This window comes from Orcinus orca, chromosome 21 (assembly GCF_937001465.1).
Source record: "Orcinus orca chromosome 21, mOrcOrc1.1, whole genome shotgun sequence".
Lineage (NCBI taxonomy): Eukaryota > Metazoa > Chordata > Mammalia > Artiodactyla > Delphinidae > Orcinus > Orcinus orca.
The window spans coordinates 11,905,643-11,919,641 of NC_064579.1; the positions used below are offsets into that span (position 1 = coordinate 11,905,643).

Here is a 13,999-nt window from a genome sequence, read left to right on the forward strand (position 1 = left end):
TCAGAGGATTAACAGTTTCATTTATGGCTGAAAACAGTTCAAAGCCTTGAGCTGAACGGCCTCAAAGTCAGCGCTGCGGTCCTTCGAAGCCGTGGTCTCTGTGCCGGCCGCAAGCCCCGGGCTGCAGGCAAGACAGTACACAATACCCGTTTGGGAAGGCCGGGCCTCCAGAATGAGGACGTCCGGGTTGAGCGTGGACGCCGCGCGGGAGGCGCACAAGCACGGCGCGCAACTCCTGCCCCCGCCCTGCCCTCCGACAGGCTGGCCGTCTGGTGAGGGGCTCAAGCTGCCTCCCCTGGGCTCTGTTCACGGGCCCGCCCCTGCAGCATTGGCTACTGCCTTCTGAACAGGAGGGAGAAGCTGAGAAATCAAAGTCCTTCCCACACGCGCCTGGGTGGGAAGCACGGCCGCCCTGCCGCCGGGGCTGTGTTCCACCGCCGGGGCTGTGTTCCACCGAGTCCGCACTCACGCCCGCCCTGTTCCCTGCACCCTCGACACGCTACCTCTCACTGGCTCCGTACTTAAATCAGACTGACGCCGGCCAGGACCTCCTTCTTCCTCTCAGTATTCGCTATGGGACGCAGGGACAGAGGAGATGCCTAATGAGATGTGCTTTAAGGAGAAGTTCACACACGCAGTTCTTAAACGCTGCACAGTCAACACCTGGCCAGGGGTCCCGCAGTCAGGCCACCCACACACCATCCTAGGCTTCTCTCTCCTCCACGATCTCGCTTCCCTATCTGCCTGTGTTTTCTCCCCCATGGTTCATTCTGGTATTTGTTTTAGGTTTAGCCTTTAAATTTTTTCCAGTGTGTCACAAGGGACCTCCCTAGGGGCACGTCTTGCCCCGGGAAGTCCGTGGTATGATTTTAAAACCTTTTGTTTATGTGCAGGTGATGCGTTCCAGTTACAAGCTGCACAGCAGCCCTGGGAGAAGGTCTGCTGTTCCTCAGGGCCACTGAGGCCTCTGAGGAAGAGATGGGCAGTCAGGACTTGCTCTCTCAGTCCCACTTACCTGCAAAAGTTTCAGGCCCAACAGTATGATGCTGGTCAAGGGAAATAGTATTGTTTCTAGAGTGTCGTGAGGACAGTGCATTTTACTGGCTTTCTCTCAATCCCAGCAGCAACAAGACTAAAAGCAAAAATGAACCCAGACTTAAAAAGCTGAGATTGTGTGACTAGGAGGTGAGAGGAACTGTCTGGACCTTCTCTTCGGAGCATAACTTTCCTAAAAGTCATGAATGAAACCTTCCTCTGCTGTTCACAGCGACTCACATAATATATTTAATAAACTTCAAATACCAGTGACGGTGAAAGTAAGCAGGATGATTGATCATTTCTTACAATGTTAACCATCTTCTTAGAAATCGGATGCTCTTAGAAATATATGTTCTTTCATCCCTAAAAGTAAAAAGGCAGTACTGAAGCTTACAGTCCGATTACGTCATCCAATAATTCTTTAAAAAATGGGATTTGATGTCACATAAGCATCTTCAGTTTAGAGATGGAGGTACACGACCACAGATGGAAGCTGGGCAGAAGTAGAAATATGACGCAACTCCTTTTCGATGACAATTTCCGTCTCTCCTGGGTCTTCCTTCTGGATCACACAGACTGAAAACACTTCTACCCTCGTTGAAGCGAGATCTCCTGGCAGATGTGACACATGGATGCTAGAATGAGAATCTTCCAATATGCAGCTCTTGAGGGTTCAGGAGCCCAAGAAGATATGAGCAGCAGTGAGGCCTCGGCTCTGGACCAAGTCTCCCTGGGATGCTGAGTCCTTTTCGCATATAAGGTATACTGAGGGTCACGGGCCCAGCTCTCCCAAAATCTGAGATAACATCTTAGCTCCAAAATCGCATCAGCATGAAAACAAAACGCTGCAGTCTACTTGAGATCGTTTTTTCTCTAATTAAAATTTTTATTGAAATCTCAAATGTTACCAAGAAATAGTTTTTGCAAAAGGGGGAAGAAAGAGCTAACAAGCAAATTCAACATGGGAGCTCCCTCTGCTGGTCTGCAGGAGGTTGATATGTTACAAACACATTCCCAGAGACAAATCTAATTTGCTGGAGAAGTGGACAAAAGACAGGTGTGTTGGGCTTTGCCTCAGGAGAGAAACACTAGAAGAAAAAAAAAATCCACGTCTCAAAACAGAGCACAACATCACTAAGAAAAGCAAAATTATTTAAAAGCTGATCTCCAAAGACATAATACGCTTTCCGAAACAAAAATGGAATTAGCCACTAAGAGGACGCTCCATTTTGGTCTCCCCTCTGCTCTACCTCCAGTTAATAACAATGCTCTCAGGCCCTCTGGGTGAAGGTTAAGTTCTGATCCCCTCGTCTCTGTCTCCAAGTCTCTTCTTACAGGCTTCCCATCTAGTTACAGGAGAAGATCCAAGGAGTCACTGGAGCAAGGCCTGTCCAAGATTCCATCAAAGAATTAGTCTTTGGTGAGCCAGCACTGAGGTGCGGAAAGAGCTGGGAGTCAGGTGAGCTGGCTCTGGTCATGGCAGAGCACTTGCGACTCTGGACAGCTCTCTCCTCTTCTCCAGTCTGTTTCCTCATCTGTAAAATGGGTCAGACCAGCTGATCTGTCAAGCCTCTCCCAGTTCATTCTACGATTCTCACACTGGACAAAGACATTTAAATGACCGTATTTGTTCATCAGTCTTTAGGATACAGAACCCAAGCTTGCACTGGGAATGACCCCAAACAAGAAGTGGGGTTGAGCACAAGGATCTCACTGGTATCAGAAGAGAGTCCCACCAACCGTAGGACTGATGTGGCAGCACCAGGTGGATTCCTGGCTGGGAGAGCCTCAAGGTCAGGGAAGAGCTCACGGGGAAGGTGCCACCCTGGGCGATACATCCCAGTAAAGCATAACGGTTGAGTCCATGTAATCTTGGCACTGTCTCTCCTCATCCTTTCTCACAATGGCCTGGGCTTTCTGATCTCTTAAGACTTTTTACCCTCCTTCTCCCACCGTATTCCCCAGAATCACTTTTGATTTCATCCGTTCTATGAATGAAGCAAGGGCAAATTACCCAGACATCATGGCCCAAAGCCGCCATTCGCAGCCCTTTCTGGCCACTGTCAACTCCTGCTTTTCCAGGACAGTGGTGAAAGGCTTTGGTGCCGATTAACCAAAGCCATGGGCATTTAGAAGACTAGGCAAACTTGGCACCATTTCATGGTATTATTAACATTTGCCTCAGTCGTCAATTGACCTGTATCTAGGCAGCACAGGAAGAGGTGGGTCACCTATCCCCAGATGGCAGGGGCGGGCCACAAACACAGGGGACTTCCTGAGTTGTTCCACGGCATCTACAAAATAATCTAGGGTCACTACGAGCATTCTGATGACTCAGCAGAAGGTATCAGCCCGTTTCCTTTCCCTCTGCCCTCCCCCGCTACCTGCCGCTGCAAGGGTGACCAAGCACTGACACGGACAAGGTGGAAAATGCAACAGGGAAGGGAAAGCAGAAAGCACAGCGAATCCAGAAACTGGGTCATCAGTCTCGGAAGAACCCCCGTTACTTTGTTTTCGGTGCCAAACACTCTCCCCACCACCACCTTTCTCCTCACTACTTGTACTCCTTTCTACCCCCTTCTTCCAACACAAAGGGTGATCACTTCCGAGGCCCAGGTACCGAGGCCTTCTCTTTATAGTTTGCCTGCACGGTCCCTGGGAAGCTGGGCTGTCCGTGCACATACGAAGCATCAACAACTCAGCTGAGAGAGAATTTCCGGAAGGAGGTCCAGCTGCGAACACTCCCGACCCCATGGCCTGCCTGGGAGACCCTCGCTGGGGCCGCGTATAGGTGTCTTGCACAACACAGTAAGTTGTGTACAACATAAGACTTTTAATTATTTCATCCAGCCTGGTACACAAACACTAAGCAAAACAAACAAAAACCCCACCTGTTCAGGCTGGTAACTTTTTAAAAACAGGCTTTCCTGCTTTTAGAGGAGTTACACATGCAGTAAGACAAATGAGAGCTATATTCTTTCTATCTTATTTGTTATTATTGATCATCACGCTGAATCCTAACCTTGATTACTACTACTGGTACTAAAAGCAAAGCTAAGAGAAACAACATCGTTTCCAAGGGAAGAGAAAGGGTTGGTAGGTAGACAGTAATCTTTGTGAAGAAACAGCGGAGTTTGTTCATAAAGCCCAGGCTATTTTAACTAAGAAAGAAAGCTGGTCAGAAGAGATACCTCTACCTTGACCTATAATTACATTTAAGACACTATACTGTACCTCCTTTTCTACAGGGTCTCTTAAAAATGGAAAAAAGGAACCCTTAATCTCTTCTGTAACATATGTATCATAGCACATAACCTTCCTCCTGGAAGCTCCCAGCTTGCTCCTTCGTCCCTAGAGCTCCCAGAACACAAGAGAAGAGACCTCAGCACACAGGAGCACACGCAGACAGGTAGCTCTTGTAACAAGCGCACGCCTTCCTCTGCAGCCCTTCCCCACGGCAAGGCACACACATCTCTGCTCCCGTGACACCCTCTAGCTGGCTGGGGAGGTGACCTGGGCCCAGTCTCTCGTGTGTGATATGAGGGTGAGATCATTAAGGAAGAGAGAGGTGTTGTTTGGGGCAAACATCAGGCAGTGGGTGATATCATTGCTGTCAGACGGTCCTCGGAAGTCCTGGAGGAGTGTCAGCTTGATTCAGAGGGGATCAGTAATCTCTTGAAGGCGGATCTGTTAGCTGGATAGGGGTTAGTTGTATGGTGTGCCCTGGGGAACCAGGTTTGAAAGGGCTGCTGGTGGAGTGAAGTCGTGGCCGATGGGTATGAATTACCTGGGCATGCAGTGAGGCGGGGTAGGTGAAAGCAGGAGGTAGAGCAGGCGCTAGCTCCGCTGGGTACAGAGGGTACGGGGCCCACACTTCAGGGCTACTGGGGTAAAGTGCAGGCACTGTGAGCTCATCTGCAAGAAAAGAATAAGGGAAGAGTTAGTGGTTACCAAACAGCTGGCTTCAAATCAGAAACAAAACACCCAGTGTAGCCCCGAGCCCCAATCAATGTCAGAAGTCAAGTCGCTCTCATTCTTTCAATAACCTGTTGGCTCCGGTCCCCCCAAACACTAAGCAAGAGAATGGTAAATACAAAATGGACAAAAAAAAGCAAGAAATCTGCTTCCTGTCTGGCCTGCTGAGATCTCAGGCCCGGGCTCCACCCTGGACACTCTGATGTCTTTCCAACTGTAGCTCGGGGGAACCCACGAACAGTGGGGACTTCCTGCACCAAACAGCAAACGGGGTCCTCCGAGGAAAAGAGGAAGAAAGAACTAGGAGGCGATCTCCCATGAAGACTCCCTGCAGAGCCTTTGGGAGAACGGCGACAGACCAGAAGCCCTGGAGGACTTTCCTGTGAATCAGCATAATTACTACTGACAAGTATCGGGATCACCAAACGGTTTCTGTTTAGAAGCACAAGGCCAGACGCTGTGCCTATAGGGCACGTAAGGTGTTAAAAGTTCAGAGAATGGAAGTGCAAAGCCTGGGGTATGCCGATTAAAGCTAAGCCCCACAAAAATCCAAATAAGGACGTTCACAATTGCTGTTTACACAGATTTTATTTTCTAGGGGAAAAAAGATGAGTCATGTTGCCAACTGACTGGTCTAAAGGGACCTCGTGGACCTCCGATTCCACTCAGGTCAAGCTGCAGTTTGCCGGGTTGAAGGGCAAGTACCGGGCCTCAGCATGGATCAGGAAGCAACCCATTAAAGTAACAGCAAACACACAAGGGAGCGTCTCAGCAAAGGCAAAAATAACCTTAGTCAATAGTTCTGGATCTGGAACCTGTGAAGCAGCCATCTCAATACGTGCTTCTATCACCTGTCAAAGTCTGACATCAAGTAGGCCCGGATGCCCCCCAGGGCCACCGAGGAAGTCAGGAAAAGGTGACCCGGTGAAGCCATCAGTGCCTGTGCCATTCAGGACGTCCCACAAGGGTACAGTGCACGCGACTCAAGGTCAAGAGAGTCCCTTCACTCCCTCTCACCATCTAAAGCCAGCGCAGGCCTGCATCGTAGGTCTCCCCCATCTCCCCCAATTCTGACCCCAGGCAGGGTTTTCAGTGTGGGAAGGGGGTTAGACACAGAAAACCGCTTTGCTGAGTGTGACGTGGGGACTGCTCTACAGAACCAGCGGAAGGCAGCTGAGGCCGTGTGCGCGTCTGCGCCAGCGGACAGGGTGTGCGCACGGCTCCTGCGTTCAAGAGCTTCCAACAGGCTGAGAGACGGTCCAGAGCTGACCAATCAGGACGCGTCAGGGGGCAGCCGGGGATGCCCGCAAGGTGGGGTTATATATGTGGCCGCCCCGACTCCCTCTCTCAACAAGGCAGTTGAAACGACCTCAAGACTTGGTGATGGGAACACAGATGGCCTGTCTGTCTAGGCTGGGAAGCCTAGGCCAAAAGAGCAGACTAATAGTAATTATCTGAAGAGGAGAATACTAGCACCATAGCCCTCTTTAAAGTGATCAGGTCTATACCACCTACTTCCAGTGCTAGGGTGTGTAGGTGTCTGCAGTTTCTGTAAGGAAATTCCTTACAGAGGGGTTAAGAGAACGCTTCACAGACCCCCATGTTTCCTGTCGTGATGAGACCACATGATGTCCATTAGAGCAACAACTCTTGTGAGAGCCCAGCTCGTGGAAACCAAATAGCCCCAGAACCAATGCCTCAGATTTTATTTTAAACAAACAACCATTCTCAGGAATGGCAAGCTATTACTGTTGCTGTTATTGTTATTTCAGCTACCATGCTATTTTAAGACACTGAGTCTTTTTTTTTTTAAAGGCAAGAGTCTCAAGACCCAGCACACGCTAATTTCTCAGCCCACGCTTGTCCAGCCCCACTGTGACGGCAGAAGTCTTATCAACCAGCATCAGAGGGGCTGTGCCTGGCCTGCAGCCTGGCGGGCTAAAGGTGAGGCTGGCTGCAGGGCACCCTGGGGCTTCCTTTAGAAAGGTTTTCAAATGTGTGTCTTTTAAGATATCTGATCCTAAAGAGACAGTCTGGGTTTCAATCTCAGCCAGATGGAATTTACGATTTCCATACATTTCCACATTTTACCCTAAAGCATGACTTCACACTGGGCCTATACAGATGCTTGGAGACAACTCACTGATTGATATTTGCATAAAACCTAGCCCAGCTGAACGGGGTTGGGGTGGGGGCTGCTTCCAAACCCTCTAAACCCAACGTTGCAGAGTAATAAATAGTCTATAGTCAGGTAGCGAAGCAGAGGCCTAAAAGAGACTAGGGCAAATGCACACGGGATAAATCCCTTCTTCCATCTCCTCTCAGGATGGATCTGGAGTTACGGTCCGGAGGAGGATGCACTCAAAATATGTCAGCGGTGATGCTCTGTGTCGCTGAGAACGGGGAGAGGACGGCAGGGAGGGGGTTACCGACGACACGTTCTGCGGGCAGGAGCCAGGTCTCACTCAAGTCTGCACCCCTGGGCCAGCTCTGACCCCGGCATTTAGCCTGCAGTGCTGCTTGTTGTACTGAATAGTCCCCGACAGAAAATTCTACAAGTTGTTTAAAGATACACCACTGTTTCCTTTGTTAAAGGAACTGAGGGAATATCCATAGGAACTAGATCTAACATTTCTCAGTCCTTGCAGTATTTGTCACATCCACCAAAAAAAAAAAAAAAAAATGGAGCAAAGGCAGAGGCTCAAACAAGAGCAAGTGCTTTGGAGCAAGAATCTTCAAAGTGAAAAATAAAAGCGATGGAACCTTTCTTCAAACGTGTTTCCCAGAAACTCTTGTTTACTAAGAGTGCAGCAGTTTGGGTTGACTTGCTGGTGGTCGTGGGGACGGCTGGAGGACCTCCACCCCTGTGGAGTCCCCAGAAAGTACACCAGGGTTCCGGAGAAAACAGCTTGAAAACCGCTCCTGCAGCTGCTGTCACCCAGGGACCGGTTTTTAAAGTAAGCTCCTCTTCAAAATCTCGGAAGTCTGAATTCATTCCTGTAGCTCCTGGAAGCCCAGCTGAGAGAGGACGGGCAGGTGGGCAATGAGTAGCCAGAGAGGGGTGGGGAAGAAAGAAGGAACAAGGAAACACCTGGGAGGGAACGAAATAGGCTCTCTTGACGAACTCCAGTGGCCAAGGTACCCTGAGCCCCTGGAGGGCCCAGGGGGGAGCTTGAGAGAGCTTTAATGGCCTTGCAAACTGAGGTGTTGATAAATCTGACCCAAGCAGTACAGCGGGTAAGATAACAGGAAGAAAGGTAAACAACCCAGGTGGAGCTATTCACTCCCTCCCCCATGTCCCCAAGCCATAGCTTCCCATCAGCACTGCAGCTCCCGCAGGTGGCTCCCTGGACCAGCAGAAACAGCAGCAGGGGGCACGGGGGGAATGCAAATTCTCGGCTCACCCCAGACCTACGAAACCAGAAATTCTGCCCTCCAGGTGATTCCGATGCACGCCTAAGTATGAGAACCACTGCTATCTTCCTACTTGTCTTTCTTATTCTATTATTAGCTGCTTGAGTAAAGTGTTAGGCATTTTGCTTTCAAAGTGCCCGGGATAGTACCTGTTACACAGTATCTGTTGAATACATGAATGAAACACTCCAGGAGGGAAAATGCAAATGACAGCGATAATCCTGGACTTGTTTTGGGAGTGAAACTGGAGGGTCAAAGCAGACCCAACCCGACATCCCTCGCTTGGCTCAGGGCCACCCACGAGTGACAGAACCACACAGGCACAGCAGAGGCAGCCGGCCCGGTCAGGATCACACCGGTGGGAGAGCAGCCCTCATGGATGCCTGCATTTCACCATGCGGCTGCAGACTCCCCGAAACGGCACACGCTCTCCTTTGATGGAAGAGGGCAGTGAGCTGCACAAGCTTTTAGCATCTGTATGCTCTTTTTTGTTGCTAATGTGGGCTTGAGAAAATTACAGCAGCTAGAGACAGGTTTTCCACAGCACAAGCCCTTTGAACGACTCCCAGGTGGAAGGAGAGACGCCAGCACCGCTCAGGTGGGCTTCACCTTCCGGAGTCACCGCGCAGCCTGCTCTGACTTAATAGGACGGGAAGGCTGAAAAAAGAAAAGTTTGCCGCCCTAGGCCCATTGGGATGAACCGGAGTCGGGGAGGGGGTTAAGGTCCCCTAACAAAAGAGGCTCTTGACCACCCAGAGTGAGCCAGGCCCCAGGGAGCAGAAAGAGATCAGAAGCCCAGGGCTTTTGTCAGGGCCTAATCTGACCCTCCTGAGAGGCTGGGTCAATCCTTTCCCTAGGCGCCAGATCTGGCTACATCCTTTTCTCCTTTGGCACCTCTGAGGATAACGTTGTTGAGGGCTCACAATATACATCTGAATAGGCCTTTTTCTTAGCATAAGAGTATGCAACCGGGAGAGTTCAAACTGAATTCTAAGCAACAAAGACTAGAAACGTCCCCAATTCCAACCTCCAATCCCTTTGAAAAGAAAGAACTGCAAAGTCTGATGAATGTTTAAACCGAAAGAGCTCTTGAAGATCACCTAGTCTGCCTTTTCATCTGGATGAGGAAACAAGGACACAGACAGGCGAAGCTTCCAGTCTAAGGTCACACTGAAACGGATAAAGATGAATGACTCTTAGAGACAACTGAGATAAAGAGGAACAAGGAGACTCTTTAATGGAGCGACCTTAGGATAGTTGCGAACACACGGCCCAAGAACTTTTAAGTCAGTATTTGGAAATATTCCACGGCAATCGCATGCTCAACGTGTCCCAAACGAAACACACTCCCTCCAGTGGCCTGTCTTCCTTGGTTCCAGATTTCAGTAAAAGATGCTGTTTTAGTTGCCCAAGCCAGGGTGACCTGGAAGCCACCCCACCTTCCCTCACATTCAATCTTTCACCAAGGTCCTACTGAATCTATCCTATCATCACTGTGATCCTAACTCCCGTCACTGGATTACCGAAAAGGGTCTCCTGGGCCGCCACACTGCACCTGGGTCAACTTTAAAAATACACAATTTAGTAATGTCACTCTCCTGCTTAAATACCTATGATTTCTCTTTGCTCTCTGGACAGGATGTGACCATAGCCTAGAAGACCCCGCATGATCTTGCCATCACCACCCACCTCTCCAGCCCGGCTCTCACCTGGTTTTCCCTCCCGGTCTAGGATCCATCAGCCATTGTCCTGGCTTGACCATACATGGCTCCCTTCCCACTTCTAGGTCTAGTACACTCTTTTCCCCTCTGCTGGGAGTGTTCTTTCCTTTCACCTGGCTTAACTCTTATGCATTCTTCAAAGGATTCCACTTAGATGTCACTTCCCCGGGGGTGGAGGTGAGGTGAGGCTGGCCTTCTGGGGAGCAATCGGTACCCTCTGCTCTGCTGCATTCTGCATCTTCCAGGGCTCTAAGTGCTCACTCTTTGCTTACCCTGGTGCCTACCACCAGAAAGTATCAAGAAGTCAACCATTTGCTCATACTTGATAAAAGGAATGGAGAAAAAAAAAATACCTTGCCCTTCAGGAGGAAATGAACAAATTCTAGGTTCATTCAATTCCATGTGGGAGAGAAATAGGTACTGAAAGAGGATGAATGTGAGAGCATGCCAATGCTACTTTTTAAATAAGATTACATTTCAATCCTGTTTTTTTTTTTTTTTTCGCGGTACGTGGGCCTCTCACTGCTGTGGCCTCTCCCGTTGCGGAGCACAGGCTCCAGACGTGCAGGCTCAGCGGCCATGGCTCACGGGCCCAGCCGTTCCGCGGCATGTGAGATCTTCCCGGACCAGGGCACGAACCCGCGTCCCCTGCATCGGCAGGCGGACTCTCAACCACTGCGCCACCAGGGAAGCCCCTCAATCCTGTTTTAATAACGCTTATTTTCATACTTTTTATACACAGCTGCTGAGTGCTTGTACGTCATTATTCCGGATCCTCATTAAAAGCTCTGGAGAAGGGGCAGGAACGGCTGTCTCATTTTCATGATGAGAAAAGATCTATCCAAGGTCTCATAGTGTCTGAACTGGGATTAGAATCCAGGTCTCATGTCTCATGGTTCAGGTTCCCTGTCACATACCATCCTGTCCTCCCTGACATGGGGATGTCCCCACTACTGGTGGTGGTGACAGGCCCCTGGAGAGCAGGTGGTCTTCACCTCTAGCTTTTAGCATACTCGGTTTACTAGAACAAACTCAAGGACAGAGTCCTCCAGGAGAGCTTGCCTGAGAGATGAAGAATTTGGCCAGAAAAAACAGCAGCCATGACACAGAAGACCCAAGATTGATGAAAAATTCCAAAGAAAAATAAATCAAGGCTTCTGTGAGGCAATCAACTCCTACTCACATACCTCTGCAAGTAGTTGATCCAAGTTTGTTAAGTAAACCCTTGAAACACCAGCCTTAAGAGGCCCACTCTTTTGAGGACTACCCCATTAGGACGTGCTCTTCTGGTGTGAGGGCTAAAAATATAGCACATTCCCCGTTTCTGTGGCAAAGTGCACACGCTCCTGCAGAGGTTTGAACAGTGTCCCCCCCAAAATTCACATCTGCCCAGAACCTCAGAATGTAACTTTTTGAAAAGAGAAATTTTGGAAATGTAATTATTTAAGGATCTCAAGATGAAATCATCCTAGACTGCGGGGGGGGGGGGGGGGGTCGGGTAAATCCAATGACTGATGTCCCTATAAGAAGAGGAGAGGGGAATTCTCTGGTGGTCCAGTGGTTAGGACTCTGCACTGTTACTGCCAAGGGCCCCGGTTCGATCCATGGTCGGGGAACTAAGATCCCACAAGCCACGCAACGGGGGAAGAAGAGGAGAGGACATAGGGAAGAAGGTGAGGTGAAGATGGAGACAGAGGTTGGAATGATATATCTAACAAGCCAAGGAACGCCAAGGACTGCCGGCACCACCAGAAGTTAGGAGAGAGGCATGGGGCGGTTTCTCTCTCAGAGGCTTTATTAAGGAACCAATGCTGACGATGCCTTGATTTCAGACTCCTGTCCTCCTAAACTGAGAGAATATATTTCTGTTGTTTTCAGCCACCCAATTGCTGGGAATTTGTTGTCACAGCCCTTTCGGTTCCCACAAAAGGTCACATACTTCATTAGCTCTCCAAGAAGGTAGGTGTAGGGGAAGAATCAAAAGATTTGGTGAACGTAGAGAATGGACTTGAGGACACGGGGAGGGGGAAGGGGAAGCTGGGACGAAGAGAGAGAGTGGCACTGACATGTATACACTGCCAAACGTAAAACAGCTAGCTGGTGGGAAGCAGCCGCAGAGCACAGGGAGATCAGCTCGGTGCTTTGTGTCCACCTAGAGGGATGGGATAGGGAGGGTGGGAGGGAGACGCAAGAGGGAGGAGATATGGGGATATATGTATATGTATAGCTGATGCATTTTGTCATAAAGCAGAAACTAACACACCATTGTAAAGCAATTATATTCCAGTAAAGATGTTTTTAAAAAAAAGATTCGGCGAAAATCTCAAAGGATGTGTTCAGCACCACTCAGCGCAAATCACAACTGTAGTTTTTGTGTTCTGCACCGGGAACCAGCCGTACTAAGTGCAGGAGACACCAGGAGAAACCAAGTCCGTGTTCAGCCTCTTCCATGCTACCTGTTCTTTAATCCCGTCCTGGGCCACTTTCTTTGCTTCAATTACTAATTCTGATTTCCACTCCAACGTAGACATCCGAAACACATCCAAGTCAACTCATACAAAAATGCACTCACAAATCAATTCCTCTTCTTACCTCCCCACATCCCTTTATCCCATTCATTCAGGTCCAAAGCCTCCTTCATTTCCCATATCCAAACCACTGCCAAGTGCTAATACAATAAAGGATAACAGCAGTAGTAAAGTAGCTAATGTTTACGGAGCATATCTTATATGCCACACACTGCGCTAATGACCCTTGTGGAAGGTACTAACACCAGCCCCTTTACATTATGAGGAAAGAGACGCACACTGGTTCAATACCTAGCCCACTGGCTCACAGCAACCGACAGAACCAGGGCGTGGATCAAAGTCATCTCCGTCCAGAATCCAGACCCTTCGCTTCTCTGCCTCTCCACACTGATGACATTCCCTCTGTGCCTTTCACGCTATCTTTTCCCTTCCATCCCTACTTCTACCACCCAAATGGCATGTTCCCACCTGGACTTCTAGCCTTCCTAATAACTTCCGCTATCTCTCCACTCACATTTTTCTCTCGTAACACACATTCCTAGAGCAACCCTTGAAACCTGCAGGCAAACCCAGACCAACAAAATATGCCAAGGAAATTCCAGAAGCAAGCTGGTCTTTACTCAGCTGGCCCAGAGTCCCCTCCCCCCCAGTTAATGATATTCTGCCATGCCTCCAAGCAGTCACTGCTCTCAAGGTCCTGTTCCTTCCTTACTGGGCAGCTGGCCCCATGCCAAAATACCTTCCAACCCGTGGTTTTAAAAGGATCTGACTCTTGATCTGAGAGCTGAAGGGAACCCAGAGAATAATAAACTGGCAGAAAACGGTTCCTCTGGGGACCTGACTGAAGTCACCACTGTTATCTATGCTTGCTCATCACAATGGGGCATTTTCATAGCTCTTCCTTCCTGAGACCTGCAACTGCAGGGTTGAGGGTCACCCAGAGCTTCCCAGGCAATTCCCTTCCCAGACACGGCAACTGAACCTTGAGGTTCTCTCTCTGAGAGCTGGTCGTTAAGAAACTGACTGCAATCAAATCTGGATGTTTTACAGGAGCTCTATTTCCAGGAAACATTGGTTTCATATTATATACACCACATAAAAACATTCGCCCAGCCCCACTCTGCTAGAGACCTAGGTAAGCTTCGTGAGGATAGAATACTCTCATGTATTCACTACTAGCTATTCCCTACTAGTGAACACTACTAGCTATATTCACTAATGTGCCCTTTCACAGTGTCTGGAGCAAAGGAGACACTCAATAAATATTCCCTGAAGGAATAAACCCTCCCTTTTACACAGCACACCCCCTTCTTCCTCTTTTCT

General features: G+C 49.2%; 1 protein-coding gene across 7 annotated transcripts in view; it reads right to left on the bottom strand.

Annotated features, from left to right (window-relative positions):
- Positions 1–13,999, bottom strand: part of RBPMS (RNA binding protein, mRNA processing factor) — a 186,356-nt gene that overhangs the window by 20,377 nt on the left and 151,980 nt on the right. For 3 of the 7 annotated variants that reach the window (XM_004277146.3, XM_033400598.2, XM_049704249.1), the window contains exon 6: positions 4,826–4,953. The exons of 2 other annotated variants lie outside the window; for them this stretch is intronic. In XM_004277146.3, the coding sequence (XP_004277194.1) occupies positions 4,826–4,953 (128 nt within the window). Of the gene's footprint in view, positions 1–1,900; positions 2,127–4,825; positions 4,954–13,999 lie in introns of those variants that run through there. 2 more of the 7 variants (XM_033400597.2, XM_004277145.3) reach the window with 1 other exon arrangement.